Consider the following 16,039-nt stretch of genomic DNA (forward strand, 5'->3'; position numbering starts at 1 on the left):
AAGCAAAAAATTTCTTTTTATTCTCTTTATTTTTCTTGACCTTTGATCGCAAATATATCCATTTGGCAAATATGGACCTATCGGTTTTTGCAAACAAACTCTTCATATGTACTCAGTTTTTTGTTTGTTTGTTTTTTGCATTTTAGTAAAGTATAATTGGAAATATACAGGTTTTCAGAAAAACTGAAAATTGTTACCACGGCAACGGGAGAAGACGTTAAAATTCTGAAGGGGTAAATATACAAATCTGCTTAAGATACATGTCAGTCTACATGCGTGCTGAATTTGGTGCTTTTATACATAAAGCCGTATTTGAACAACAAATTTCACTGTTCCGCCGGATTGGTCTTGATATTGATTTAGCACGCCTAACAAACCAAAGCTCTTTATATGAGGCGCGTATTCCGCGTATCATTATGTCGTCACACAGAGTAGTAAACCATGCGTGTAACGGTTTGTTTATACATTCACGTACTTCGATCACTTTCGAATCTGCACTTGAGGCAATTGGAGTTTTCCATGTATCTTTTGTGATATTCCGAATATATTTCTCGAAATAGTCACGACTCGCGTATGGCAAAATTTCCCTTTGACGTTTTGAAAACGGTAAGACTCCCTTTTCTTTCTGGAACCATTTTTCTGAAGTTTGAGGAACGTATGAACAAATCATGTTTTTGTTTCTAACAACGTTATCCTTGATCATCTGCATTAGAAAGTGAGAATTTATAATAACAATGATTATGATTATATTATATATATATATATATATATATATATATATATATATATACAACTTGCCCATACCAATCGACGAAGGGGAAATGTTTACCTCTTGGAGGGACGGGTTCGATTAAATGCTGCTCTTTCTTGGTATATTGCAAGGCATTTCATTTTTTTCTGAGGGATCATGCTATATGTTTTCATTTACTCTCATCTATATTTACATGTATACATGCAGTTACATCCATGGCTTGTTTGGTTGCGGCTTGTTTGTTTGTTTTTTTTTTCAGCTGATTTATGTGAAGAAGAGTAAATCGTATTATTGAATACACCTTGGATATGAAATTAATCCGTCCGATCAGCATGATAACTTCAAAGCGACTCGTCATAGCTTATAAACGTAAACACACGTTGTTGGGACGATAAGAACTACTGAGATGACTGCGAATCACATATAAGGATGTAGGTACTCTTGCTTAGAAACAGTGGCTCCCAGAGAAAGTTTCCCTTGCATAATGATGTGTTTGCTGTTGAAGATTTTATATACGTTTTCTCTGAGGCTCAAAGAAAAGAAAGTCGCAAAAGTTAGTTGCATTTGTTTAATGACAGATAATTATTTAATTCACGTGGATTGTGTATTACAATGTTTTTCGGTTTCTTTTTGTTTTTCCTTGTACATCTGTATATAAATGTATATATGTTATAAATGTTATAAATGTTCATATGTTATAAATGTATTTATGTTATAAAATGTTCTTTAATGTAATAACTAGCTGTTATAAATGTTATAAATCTTATGAATGCTATAAATGTTGTAAATGTTTTATATGTTATAAATGTTTATATATGTTATAAATGTTCTTTAATGTTATAATTAGCTGTTATAAATGTTATAAATCTTATGAATGCTATAAATGTTGTAAATGTTGTTATATGTTATAACTGTTTATATGTTATATATGTTACAGTAGGCCCCACTCACAAGCTGTGCTTCTTGGGGACTATGTTTGGTTTGGTTTTCAATAAATTGAATTGAATTTCAATTTCAAACGCCTAACCTCGGGATACGTGTACCTTTTTCTTTCTCTGAATAATCTATTGTGTTTTGTTAGATATACGTTTAATGTCGTTTGCATATCCATGGTGTCACATGAAGCAATGTCTACTAGTCTACCAGCTATGACTGTTGCATCCGATGGTTACCATGACGACAAGAAGGGATCGTGCTCCCCTTGGCGCATGCCCAAACCCCGGGTTTCTGCCTTCACGCACGGTCTGAAGAAGACATTTCGAAGAGTCATCACATCATCGCCAGGTTCTCGGCACCCATTCTTCAGTTGGTTGTGGATGATTCGTCCACCGAATAAAATATCTCCTTGTACTGGTGTGGAGGAGGCTGCACTTCTCTCAAGGACTGTCAGAGGATCAAAATCTGTGGAAGCAACAGTGAGAAAAGAACCGAAAGAGCTGACATTCCAGGCTGACCCTATTGGAACAAATTACTTGAATTGGAGACGCGCAAATGAACGTTCCGACACCAGTCTGGCCAACTTCAGCCCCTCTCTCCCGGGTGAAGTCCCCGATGGCCACATCAGAATTAGTAAGAGCCAGCCACTGAACTCCAAACTATCTCCCTTGGAGACTAGGCATCCTACTGAGTCAGGCCTGGACTCGAAGAACCACTATCCCGACGATAAAGTTGAACTTGATGATGATCCAAATGACACGTCCAATCACAAAGTTGATATCTTCGTGACCCATCGGAGTGATGATGATCGAGGTCGAAAAAGACTCAAATAAGGAGATTTCGAGACCGTCTATTAATGACACCTCAGCATCGTCCACCTGCTGTGGGGATCAAACTGAATCTGCACAAACAGACATTTTAGATGACATGGTCTTCGCTAGAGCAGGTTGCTCCTGGAACATTGACACTTTCTGTAATGAGGAGCAGGCGGAACGTAGCCCAAAAGACGCTACGGAGGACATGATCTTTTCCAGAGGAGGTTGCTCCTGGAATATTGACGCAGGGGACATAGAACATGTGAAGGACATTGAATGCAACCACGTCTGACCCGACATTATCGGCTCAAAGCAACTCGGTGATGAAAATCTCCTACGAAGATGGGGGCAATTTAGAGGAGGAGCTCGAGTTCTTCTGTAAGACGAGCGAAGAAGGCTGTGACTTTGTGGACGACGAAAGCATTATGGATGATTGCCCAAACACCGAACTCGTGAGAAAACTCAACTCGGCGCTCCAAGTGTCCAAGTGCGCCACTCGCCAGCTAGAGAGGGCCCTCAAGAAGTGGTATCGAATCTCACGCGGCCCCTTCTCAAGACAGCCGGGATCTGACAAGGTCGTTGTTATGGACCAAAGGTCTTCGGGACTCCGGGAGGAATGCTCCAGGTACTTTGACAGCATGAACCAGAGCTTCTTCAACTTCTACAAAGTGACGCATCAGCTCGAAGAGGTGGAGGAGAAGCAGAGACGCTTCGTGGAATCGATGAAGAGGGGGATGGCTGCAGAGAGGTTTGAGCTCCCGAGACGGAACAAAGACTGGGCTGACTTCCTCATGGATAACCTGAATAAAAGAGGACTTACGGAGTACAAGTTCAAGGCTCTCCTTAGTGACAGGATCCCTCCTACTATTGCGGAGGCGGGCTGCTAGGGAGTGGTAGGAAATGGAACGGGGATGACGACAGTAAACCTAACCTGTCCATATGTTTATGGGAGGAACTCGACCGGGTTGACACGACGGTACTGTCAAGGGAACAGTACCGGTATCGAGAGATTTGATTAACAAAGTTGTTACAGTAGTAAACACTACCTATGCGGCACTAATGCTTGACGATATGCCTTGAATAAGAGGCGCCTGCTATCAGGCACGCGTTCAGTTATCAAAAGACTAAGCACATAGACCTCTCGGGAAGAATAGGTAGGCTTACGACTATGACTTGTGATGAACGGTGAGGACAGTTTTCCGGAGATCATGTTAAAAACACTTGAGCTTGTTCAGGAAACCACCAGAATTCGTTTTCACGCACGGCAAAGCACTGCTGCTCCCTTTCGCCATGAAGGACAACTGAAAATAAAAAGAAAATTACAGCAAACCAAGATGAAAAAATATAACTAATAAACAAACGCTGCCGCGTCAGAGGTGTTGAGGAGGCACTAATGGAGAGGGGGGCAGGAGAGAATCTGTCTGGAAATATTGGCCCAGATTTACACCTTATTTTGCATTGCAAATTGTGAGGATACCTGTACCATATTAACATCAAACTGTCAGTGCAAAAAGATATTTGTCTTACTGATCATCATCAGAGATACATATATTACCAAGTACTACATTACGGGTGTTAGACACCCACCTACGCTACAGAGGTTAATTGAAGAGTTTGTGGCAAACGATACGATAACTTCCCAAAGAAATCTGTAAACAGAATAACGAAATATGTATGAAAACATCCAAGACACAACTAGAATGACAGCATCACATAATTGCAAGTGGCTACATTGTATGACAGACGTCACTATGAATAAATGGTTATTTTGCAATGGTAATTACGTGTTTGTCTTTTAGTTTTTCGACAATAACAAAATGGCAGGCCTGCCAATATTCAACAAGTAAAATCAGGGAGCTTCCAGTGGGCAGTCGGGAAGATGCTGTCACGTTGATCGTCTCTTACAGGCCACCGCACACTATACGACTTTCGGTCACACGACTGACCGACTCTGGATCCGAAATGAACATAATAGCCGCTTGTTTATTTCAGATCCAAGTCGGTTAGTCGCCACTATGAAGACATGAAGAGATATACATGTAATTACAATGTATTGTAGTTTCTAGGAGTCCTCCATCAGAATCACAGACTCGGCACTGGGACATGCTGGGAAGTGTGTTAGGTTGACATAGGATGGTCGAGAGCGCGTGCTCAAGGTGTGTCTTTGCCGTGCTTGTGTATTTTATTCATGTACTGTATATGGGCTTTTTTTTCCATATCTAATCTATAGCTACATCCTTGATATAACAGTTTGCTGACATACCAAATGGAACTTTATTAAGAAAAAAACAAGGAAAAGTAGAAATTACGCGGTGCGTAATATATGTCCCCGCCGGAAGTAGCATTTAGTAGCAAAATGTACAATATAGGTCAAAAATCAAGGTCAAAGGTCAAAGAAGTCAAAGGTCAAAATTCTATGTAGAAGTTTTGAAGCCCTCACCTAGTGCCATCACATAAAGCAAACGGAATCGAAATCGGGTTAGAAATGGCGAAGGAGTAGCATTTTGTAGCCAATGTACAATATAGGTAAAAAATCAAGGTCAAAGGTCAAAGAAGTCAAAGGACAAAATTCTGTGTAGAAGTTTTGAAGCCCTCACCTAGTGCCATCACATAAAGCAAACGGAATCGAAATCGGGTTAGAAATGGCGAAGGAGTAGCATTTTGAAGCAAAATGTACAATATAGGTCAAAGGTCAAGGTCAAAGGTCACAACTGAAATTCTTTATAGAAGTTTCAAAGCTCCCATGTAGTGCTATCATATAAAGCAAACAGAATCAAAATCGGGTTAGAAATGGCGAAGGAGTAGCATTTTGAACATTTTGATCACACACGGACGCACGGACGGACGCACGGACGGACACACGGACGGACACACGGACACACGGACACACACACGTACGGAGCCCGTTTCATAGTCCCCTGCTCGAACTCGTTCGGCGGGGACAAAAAAAAGATTGAAAGTGAGCAATACACATTGTATCTGTGAAAGTTGTACAGCTGTAGTCCTTTCTCACTTCTCATCCACCCACCGTCATCACTCGGTCTTCAGTTCCCCTTTCCATGAACAGCTGAATATCTCACCCGTGCATACAGTATATTGTGCAAGAAGTTGTTCATAATGAATCCACACACACACACACACACACACACAAACGTGCTGCTTTACTAAAAGCCACCATCGGTCAAATTAACACATCCACGAGCGCAAATACATGCACAGTGTACAGACACAAAATAACATCAAGCTCCTCTCAACACTGAAGTAACAGTGAATATAAATACAAAATGTGCTACTTATGTACATACAGGTATGTTGCCATCTAAATCCTCTGTACTAGTCTGTGCATGCTCTGCATAAATTGCACTGTACAACACACACACACACACACTAGGAAACATACAAATTCAATGTATAGTTTTATATGTACGTACGCCATGTCCTTCGTAACTTCGTGAAACTTTATGGAGTACTTGGGACTGATTGTGTTTGTTTGTTTCATTCTATTAGAAGTTTTTGTACAAGTTTCTTGTACAATATCAGATTTCTTTGTACAGCTGTACCAAGTTTCCACCGTGCCATTTTACCTGTAGCTATACCAAATCACTCAAATGCAATGTCGCATACTCTTGTACAGTGTACAGAAGTCTTAATTTTATATCCAGTCAAAACAGTTTTCATTTTCCCGACTTCAGAATACATTTAACTATTTTTTTATACCATGACATAATTTCAAGAGACTACTTTCAAAATAAGTGCTTGCACTCAGTGCACTACTCTCCAATACAGTACAACAGTACATGTACTGTACACAAGTATATATGACAAAATGAAGATACAAAAAGAAGTTGAATAATTGTCAGTTTTCAAATATTTTATTTCCATAACAATACATATATTCCATCTTTTGCACAAATTCCTAACTAAGGAAAAATCCAGCCTGCCATTTGAAACTTTATCACTAGTATGAAATAATGAACAAACACCATGAAAAGTGAACCAATATCAATTTTCCCTAGTAGGAATCACAAATAAGACATCTCATATGCACTGTATGGGTATTGAAAAATATGATATATGAATATTGTGTGATACCATTACATGAATGTGACAAAGCATGGTACCAACAACTGGGAGGAACTAGAAATGAAATCCTGAGTAAAGCTATTCATGTCCTCTGGCTGTGAGCTACACATTCTAAGAACCTTTTGAATCTTCTCAATCAAACCTTTGTCACATATTTCATCAAAAGGAACACTCCTATTTATTTGACAATTCAGTACAAACATCAAATATTTTCAGACTAAGAGAATGCATCTCCAGCACCTTGCACGAAAAGGTAATATTTTACACAAAATCAGAAATCAGGTATGGTCAAGATAATAAGATTGGTATTCTTTTATTCATCAATGCAATGCTTGCCATTTCCAATATTTAATCAATCAATGCAGAGCAATTGTGGCTACTTATAGCAAAGGAAACTGCAAAGAGAGTTCATGGCAGAATCGGCATTCCCATCACATGTTCACTTGTATTCAGGGCAGCGCTGGAAGATGAAGATGTTGTGTTCACATTGTCATGGTGATATGGCAGAGCTGGAGGTACTTCAGGAGAGCAAAGGTAACAACGGTTGGAGCGGCATCATTTGTAGTGGCTTAGCAATTTGGGTGCGACCTGCAGGTGAGAAAGGGAAAACAAGGCCAGCAGAAAAATGTGAAAGCAACATTTCACCTGACTCGGGATAATGATGTACAGGCAACTCCTGTAACTGTACAAGTTATTATTTTTCACATATAGACATTTTTTTTTTTTTTTTTAAATAAGGAGGTCACAGACATTTCCATGAGATATTTCTTTTTGCAATTTAACACCAAGGTTATCTAATTGCACTCATACCTGTCCTTGAATTTAATGCAATGAACATAAGGTAGTGATATTTTCACATGTTGTTAAATTTGTGGCTCATCAGTGATTCAAGGAAATCATGAAAATTAAACCATCCCCAAAATGACAGCTTTTACAGTAGAACAAAGGCTGCTTTCTTACATTAAACATTATACAGTGCACTCCCGTTATAACGAAATGCTCGGGACCGGCAGTTTTCTTTCGTTATAACGAAATTTCGTTATAACCGAACAAAAACAATATATAACGAAAACAAGGAACCCTGTATATATATCATATTATGTTTGCTGAATACTCATCATACACTGGAAAGCTATGTGAAGTGTGATGGGATAACTGTAATAAAATAATAAACGCAAGTTCCCCTCAGAAACTGTGCGTGACACAAGGAGCGAACACCCATGCAGAGACGCTAATAAATGCTTGTTCCGCTACGTATTTTCGAAAGCAATTCGCATTTCGTTATAACGGAGCACATTTCTTTTGTTTTTCTTTGTCTGTGGCGCTCAGAAAAGACTTCGTTATAACGGAACTTTCGCTATAACCGTGTTCGTTATAAGCGAATTTTGTACCATAGACTTTAATGGTGATAATTTTGGGACCAGAAGATATACTTTGTTATGACGAAATTTCGTTATAACCGTGTTCGTTGTAACGGGAGTGCACTGTACATACTGTGTATCAAAATTTTCATTAGAGCCAAACTTGCATACATCTAATAAAAAAAAAGACAAAGTCAATGATATTTCTTGTACTTCATATTACACACGACGACATGACTCTTAACTGCCTTCGCAATTCACAATTATTATGGATACATTAGCTGATGATGTTCAACCATGGTCATTCAGTTTGATCAAGAAAGGGACTATCTTATGTACTCGTATTTCATGCTTCAGCTGACAACACTCAAGCAGATCACCTCAGTCGGGCCATTGCAAAATACAGTCTCACAATTAGTATTGGTTGAGGTGAGAATTCAGTTTTTTAAATTTTTGCAAGATACCTAGAATCCACTTTATGAAATATTAAAGTGCATGCAATTCTAGAGTGATTCGAAGTATATATTGATGAAAACCGGTGTTGAAATGGCCAAGATGCAAAAACACCAAGTAAAACAAAGCGATCCTAATAAAAGGTGGGTCCCACCTTCTATTAGGATTGCTTTGTTTTGGATATCACAACCAATTCAAAATCAATTTTCTTCAAATAAACTTTGAATTCCTCTTAGATTTGTATGCACTTTTATATTTCATAAAAGGTTTCTAATTACCTCAAAAACAAGAGACCCGCGGGTCTAGCGCTCACCTGAGTATCGCAAGTTCACCTTTCACGCAGTCACTAATCTAAATTATTCACAGCTCTACCAAAATTTGACCAGGCATTCTCAAGTAGAAGATGAAAATGTACAATAAGGGCCCAAATTTTTTAAGATTCCTTAATTATTGGGGATTGGGGCCCCCTAGGGTCCTCTGGGTGGGGCATGGTGCCCATTTTGATAGATTTAGATCCTGACCCCCTAGGGATGCTACCTGCCAAGTTTGACGAAAATCCATCATGAGGTTTTCAGGAAGAAGATGAAAATGTACAATTCAGGCCCCCATTTGGACCTTCCCAACCACACCCCCCCCCCCCACCCCTGCCCCCAAGAGGGGCACCCCTGGATCTCCTATGAACAAACTCAAAACTACAGTCATTAATGTACTCACTCATAGTATTATCTTAGCTCTATAACTACTGATTCTAGAGAAGATTTTTAAAGATTCCTTCATTTTGGGGGTTTGGGCCCCCCCTGGGGGCCCCCTGGGTGGGGCATGGTGCCCATTTTAACAAATTGAGATCCTAACCCCTTAGGGATGCTACCTGCCAAGTTTGGTGAAAATGGGTCATGGGGTTCTCAAGAAGAAGATGAAAATGTACAATTTAGGCCCCATTAGAACCCCTCCCCACCCCCTCCCCTGGGTCCCAAGGGGGGCACCCCTGATCCTGCCACGAACAAACTTGAAACTACAGTCATCAATGTACTAACTCATAGTATCAAGTTAGCTCTATCACTTCTGGTTCTAGAGAAGAAGATTTTTACAGATTCCTTAATATTGGGGGGTTTGGGCCCCCTGGGGGCCTCCTGGGTGGGGCATGGTGCCCATTTTTACAAATTGAGTTCCTAACCCCCTAGGGATGCTACCTGCCAAGTTTGATGAAAATTGGTCCTGGGATTTTCAAGAAGAAGATGAAAATGTAAAAAGTTTACACACGACGCACAACACACGCCGGACGAAGGGCGATCGCAATAGCTCACTTGAGCCTTTGGCTCAGGTGAGCTAAAAATCATCATAAAAAATGTTGGAAACATAAAGTCCCATCTCAACCGAAACTGTACCACCCCTTTGAGGCTTTTTATTTCTTTTACATAGCAAAATATTGAAGTTTAGGTTCAGATCCACATACCTTGATCAGTAATATTTTGCCATTATCAACCATCATGAGCTTGTGTGTCCACAACAAATAATCTAACTATTTAAGTATAGATGTAGAAAGAGCAAGTTTCTCTGTGTGTAATACTTGGATTGTGCAAGATCATTCAGCACGGCCGGCTCACTGGACACCGCAGTAAATGGCGGTGCATATAGAGGGCCAAATACAGGTGTACAAATAACGCTCCTCGAATCGGTCGGTAGTTGTAGAAATATGAAAGATCATCTTTTCAGGTATTATAGAATTTTCCTCTGAAGAAAGAGAAGATGAGAGAGACAGCCTCTGAAAAAAAAAAACACTGCCATTTGTCAAATTATGTTACTACAAGCCACTCCCAGGAGTTCTTTCCCAAGAGACATTTTTTTGCACTATAATATGAATGAATACCGACCTGATATTCAACCATTCTCCCTCAACACAATGATACAGTCAACCTTGCTTCCTTGCATTTAAAGTCGAATAATCGTCTAAGTCGAAAGATTTTTTCAAGTCCTCTTCTTTTTATATTCTATTGATTTTTATCCCTCAAAGTCGAATTTTCCCTAAGTCTAAGCTAGTTCTTCAGTCCAAATGGATTCAACTAAAGTCAAGGTTGACTGTAGTATGAAAGGTATTCCTGCACCATGTGGGATACTTACGCACTTATCTACACAGTGAATGAAGTCAAACAGCTCCTGCGTGCACGTCTCTTCTGTGTTGGACTTTCCGCTGACCCGGTCTGTGCACACATCCAGCTCCTCCTTGTATTGGGCACACGCTGAGGAGGCTTGGCACTCTTCGATCATCGTGTCTCGAGGGTCCTGAAAATCAGGGGAGATCATAAAGTCTGCCGATAAATGACCTGCTTTGCCATGCATGATTACTCATGTCTGTACATGTACCTTTCAACATAAGGTTTTGGTATCCCTCCGCACAAACACACAATGTTAATACAATGTATGAAAATCATTACTCACTTAAAATATACAGTTGACTAAAGAAGCAAGAATACAAACAAACAATGTTTTCACCATCAGATAAAGATATAGCTCAAGGTTTTATTTACATCAAAATATAAAGTGAATGATAAATAAAGTACACTTGTACAATACAAATTACATGTAGAATACAAGTGTATATTTGAAAATCAAATGTCTATTGTGCTGCAATTGAGATTTCATGTGAAGAGGAAATGTTACTTGAACAATGTACATTGTACTTGCTGAGCATGAAATGTAACATACAGTGTACATGTGTACAGTGGACTCCCGTTATAACGAAATCCTCAGGACCGGCAGTTTTCTTTCGTTATATCGGAATTTCGTTATAACCGTACAAATAAACAATAGAAATACATAGAGTGGATGACATTGCAGCCCAAATTTTTACTTCGTTATAACCGGAATTTCGTTATAACCATGTTCGTTATAACGGGAGTGCACTGTATTACCTTTAAGAACACTAAAACTTGATGAAAAAGTAATTACAATAAAAGCAACAAACTGTACGTAACCTCTTTACCACCATGATATTGGACCAATTTTTTGTTTTTGTTTTCGTTTTTGTTGAGTCATCTTTCCACAAAACTACCAACTTAAATCAGAATAATGTGCAGTTTCATGTAGTAAAACGTCAAATAATGCAGCAGGTTACATCTCATTCATACAAAATCTAAATTCTTCTACCTTGATGAAATTTATTGAAAATTACAACTGATTTCACAGGATGTGATTTTCACTAAGTTGTCACAGTTTTTTGGTGTTTTTTTTTTTTATCTAATTGCAGATGTCCCACACTACGGCCTGAATTTTTACTTTGTTGTAACCAGAATTTTGTTATAAGGGGAGGTGAACAGGGAACATAAACCTCTTATCAGCTCTAATGTCGGTTTAACTGTCCCATTTTACTCATACAATGATCAATGACACCTAATGTTCAATCCAGATCTAGACCAAAGATTTGGCAATGGCATCTGCTTCCTGCCAATATCATTTAACCACATACATAGAACTGCATAATACATGAACAGTGCACTCCCGTTATAACGAACACGGTTATAACGAAATTCCAGTTACAATGTAGTAAAAATTCAGGCCGCAGCATTATCCACTCTATGTATTTTTATCATTTATTCATGCAGTTATAACAAAATTTCTCCATAACGAAAGAAAACTGCCAATCCCGAGGACTTCGTTATAACAGGAGTCTACACTGTATAGTAAATGTAGCCATTATGGAATAGCTTTCCTACCAAGCAATTCATAAAGGTAAGTCTGCAGTGAAGCTGTAATAAAACTGTATACATGTATATCAGTTTCACTTTCACATGCACTGAGATAGCTAAACTGCATGGAAGGGTGCATATATACTGTAGGAATCGTTCCAACCAAATCTTGTCCACCATATTTAGGGTAGAGCTTTAACCTCCCTAAAATCAATGTTTCATGTACACTGTCATCAGATTTTGTCATGCATTTCAGACACCCAAGACGGACTCCAGGAGCATATTCCCCTTCCCCCTCCCCCGCCCCCATATCCCACTAGAAATGATCTAGACACTAGCTTAGTGGGGTAACACTGATCTTGACCTTTGAACTACCCCCAACAACAAACACGACCCATCCCATCCAACAAAAGTGCAACATTTACACTATTGCTAAGATATGGTTAATAAAAGGTTGATGGTTGATGAAATCTTCAGTCACTTACCACAAGATCTTCCTCCTCTTCCTCTTCTTCCTCCTCCTCCTCCTCTTCGTCCTACAAGGAGCGAACCACAAAACACAGTTAAGTACTGCAAATGTCATGAAAACATTGTATCTTTGCCATGTACAATGATAATTCACATCATGTATATCCTCTCCAGGACAGCTTCTTCGCTTTTGGGCGAGTCCATACATTCAAGGTTCAAAGGCAGGTCTGCACACTAGAATGGGCATTTGCAGAGTACTTGTGCATACAATTTGTAGATCTAGCAAAATATACATCTGCCAAAAAATTAGCAGCTTAGAAAATGTTTGATGATTTGGATAGTTGATGAATTCCATAAATTGTTACATCAGGCAAACTAATGCATTGTTTCGCACTGAAAACAAGTGAAGTGCCTAACCATCTGAGGAAAGAAAAGGGTCCTTTGTACCCATGTGCACATAAGCCGGCCATCTGTATGAACTGGCTTGCGTGATCACCCATTGTTATGCGCTGCATCAGTCATAGGCTGCCGCTTGTTGCCAGGGAAACTGGGTTTATAGATCTACTTTAAGAAAACCCTGCTATCCCCTGATCGCCAATTTTACCTTGTTATAACCAGAAACTGTACCTCATTTTAAGCATACTAAGATAGAGACCTGCTAAATATTGTATTGTCTAATACCATCTGACTTCATTATCTGGCTCTCTCTTATTCAGACTTTTCTTTCTGGATGCCTCCAGCAGTGAAGACAGACAAAAAAAAAGTGATTTCAACTACAAATTTTTGTTCCTATACCTCCTTCAAACTCACACAATTTACACATGACATTCCCTAAAGAAACATGTTTTGAATTTTGCAGGAAAATTATGATCTTGAAGTATGAATTATATTGTTGCGCAGTGTTGTACACTACATACGTAAAAACAATACCACTGGGTCGGCAGCCTAGTAAATTATTTGTACTCAAATGTATTTAAACATTGTTCCTCCCTTATCTAGCCAAATCGCTCATTGTGGACGAATCAAGAGTGGCTTGCGTTATACATTGTAAAATCAATTGTAATGAGAAAGTGGGCACTAGTTGCACTAGAGGCATAGCTAGTAATGACGATAATCTGGTGATGCAAGCCATCCATAATTTGACCACAACACTGTCCAAAATTTCACTGCCTGCTACCATACACATAGAAAGTAAAGAAACCCGGGGGGTGTTTCATCAATATAGTCAGCACTGACTATTTCAGTAAAATCCTCGGTTTTGATTGGCTGAGACGCTCTTGTCACTGACTGTTACTGTGGTGATTGTCAGCGCTGACAACTTTCGTGAAGCGGTGCCCTGATATGCTTTTGCACACAGTCAAACTTTAGCACGGGAGGTTGAACCTTGGTGCCAGAGTCAACACTCTTGTCAGCTAGAGACTAGATCTAGATCCTAGTTTCTGTAGGTCTAGACTCTAGAGCACGTACAGTGTAGCTAGACAAACCATAACCGCACCAGCGACCCCAACCCGTACTGAGTCAGGGTCGCATGGCAGCCCTATGGCTATCGAAGAACCACCTGACAGTGATATGGCTTAGCATTTTGGTGACCAGAAACTAAAATACTGGGTTTTACACTGAAATTCGTAGCCATACTGTTAGATATTAAGATAACAATCAGAGCCGCGGAAATCAATTTACAATATGATCTGTTTTAAGAGCCCAGTGAAAGATTTTATCCGAGGTTTTAGTCCCTCTGCACTTCATATCATAGTACAACTTACACAGCCTATGTGCTAACATCAGCCTTGCTGTTGATCGGGTATGGATAAAACGTAACACATATTGTAATACATAATGTATGCGTGTGGAAAAAAAAAAAAAACAGGACGGCGAGCGAGCTGAGAACTGAAATGAATATTCATTCACGCATGCCCAGATCAATTTATTTACGTGATATGTTCAAAATGGCGATTCGCATCTCGCGGAGCTGGTCTCAAAGATGATGACAATTAATCTTGTTTTCGGAGGTAATGGTGGGGGATTTCTAGTTGCCGATATTACACAATATGGTATTACAACATGTGACTTTTTGTTGCGAATCCAAGTGTCGTTTTGAATGATGAGTTGTTTACTGAATTGCAAGCATCGCAGTGCACTTGATTACTTCACTAAATTGCATACAAGTCATCGGGGCGCTGTTAGTGGTTACAGCGCCCCGTGCCGAGCACCAGGGTTAGACGAACCACTCTTCTTCAAATGATTCAAGGACAAAAGGTCATCTCCACAAATCCTTTGCCTCCTTAGCATAGCATCAAGTGTTCTTTTGAAGTTTTGTGCGAGAAAAGTGAAAATAGGGCCTACAATTAAGTTTATGCGTATATCATTGTACACATGACGTAAAGCAGAAAGATCCATCCCTGTCCGGAGGAGTCTTGTATCTTTTTTTATGTTAAAAAAAAAAGCTTTCAAATAGCGTGAAGCCATGATATGAAGATGATATTAAATGGTATGATGAGGGTCTAAACGTTAGGGTGAACAATAATGACAACAATGCCCCCAATCTGAATTGGGGGGAGGGGCCCAACTACTACCAGGTAATGATAAGGAACTCCTAAACATGTTCTTAGAATATAGGCCTATTGATTTTTTCAAAAGACAAGGCGACATGATGAAATGACACTGACCTGCAAAGTAGCAAGCTTAGCTTGTCATTGTATTGCTTGTGTTGAACTGTGTCTGTCTGTGTCACTTCAATACAATTACACTTCAGACTCAAGTTGGGACATAGACAGAAAGATCCGTCTGTCATGTCCGGAGGAGTCTTTTATTTACTTATTTATTTATTTGACGTTATCGCTCTCCTCCGTATAAGGAGGGGATCCGTGAAGCCAGACCCAGTCTCCGCGGAACATTTCCCCCACGACCAGACACAGACCGTTCTTTCGGCATGTTCGGTCAAGTTGGCCATTGGGACACAGTTTTCAAGGCACGGGACCAGCCTGAAGCATTTTCAGGCATGTCCAAAAGGTAACTTTTTTAAGAATTAACATGAGAGCAATACAAGTCACAAAGCTACAAAATTTCACTTTCCTCGCAGAAGTAGTAATCCTACACTTCATATCTTAGCAACTCTGATTTAGTTGAAAATTTGGAGGCTATGTATTACCTCAGGAGGGTTGCCGGCAAGAATCTTCTCGTCGTCGATCGCCATGATGAAATTTTCAGCATAAGCGCATAAAACGTAGAGGGCACCACACAGGAAGTGGAATGTTAATAGTCGATATCCCATTGGTTCATTTCCTGCCTCGCTGATCCACTAGCCAATGGCATATCGTGTTGGATAAGGTTTTTCGATCCTCCCTGACCCCCCCCCCCCCCCCCCGCCACCAGGGAAAACGTGCACCACCAGAGTTTTTGAGAACCTAGTTATTGAATTCGACATATCAGTAAGAGATAGAAGAAAATATAATACTTTGAGGAATGGTTTATCAATGATTTGATGTATCA

General features: G+C 39.7%; 1 protein-coding gene across 1 annotated transcript; it reads right to left on the reverse strand.

Annotated features, from left to right (window-relative positions):
* Positions 1–6,355: 6,355 nt before the first annotated feature.
* On the reverse strand, positions 6,356–15,769 carry LOC140236826 (cytochrome b-c1 complex subunit 6, mitochondrial-like). The gene is made up of 4 exons (XM_072316766.1): positions 15,699–15,769; positions 12,568–12,618; positions 10,518–10,679; positions 6,356–7,173 (listed from the first exon to the last, which is right to left on the reverse strand). Exons 1-4 carry the CDS (start codon positions 15,741–15,743, stop codon positions 7,141–7,143), a joined length of 291 nt encoding a protein of 96 aa, XP_072172867.1. The 5' UTR covers positions 15,744–15,769; the 3' UTR covers positions 6,356–7,140.
* Positions 15,770–16,039: the final 270 nt, after the last annotated feature.

Source organism: Diadema setosum, chromosome 13 (assembly GCF_964275005.1).
Source record: "Diadema setosum chromosome 13, eeDiaSeto1, whole genome shotgun sequence".
In the NCBI taxonomy this organism is placed as follows: Eukaryota; Metazoa; Echinodermata; class Echinoidea; order Diadematoida; family Diadematidae; genus Diadema; species Diadema setosum.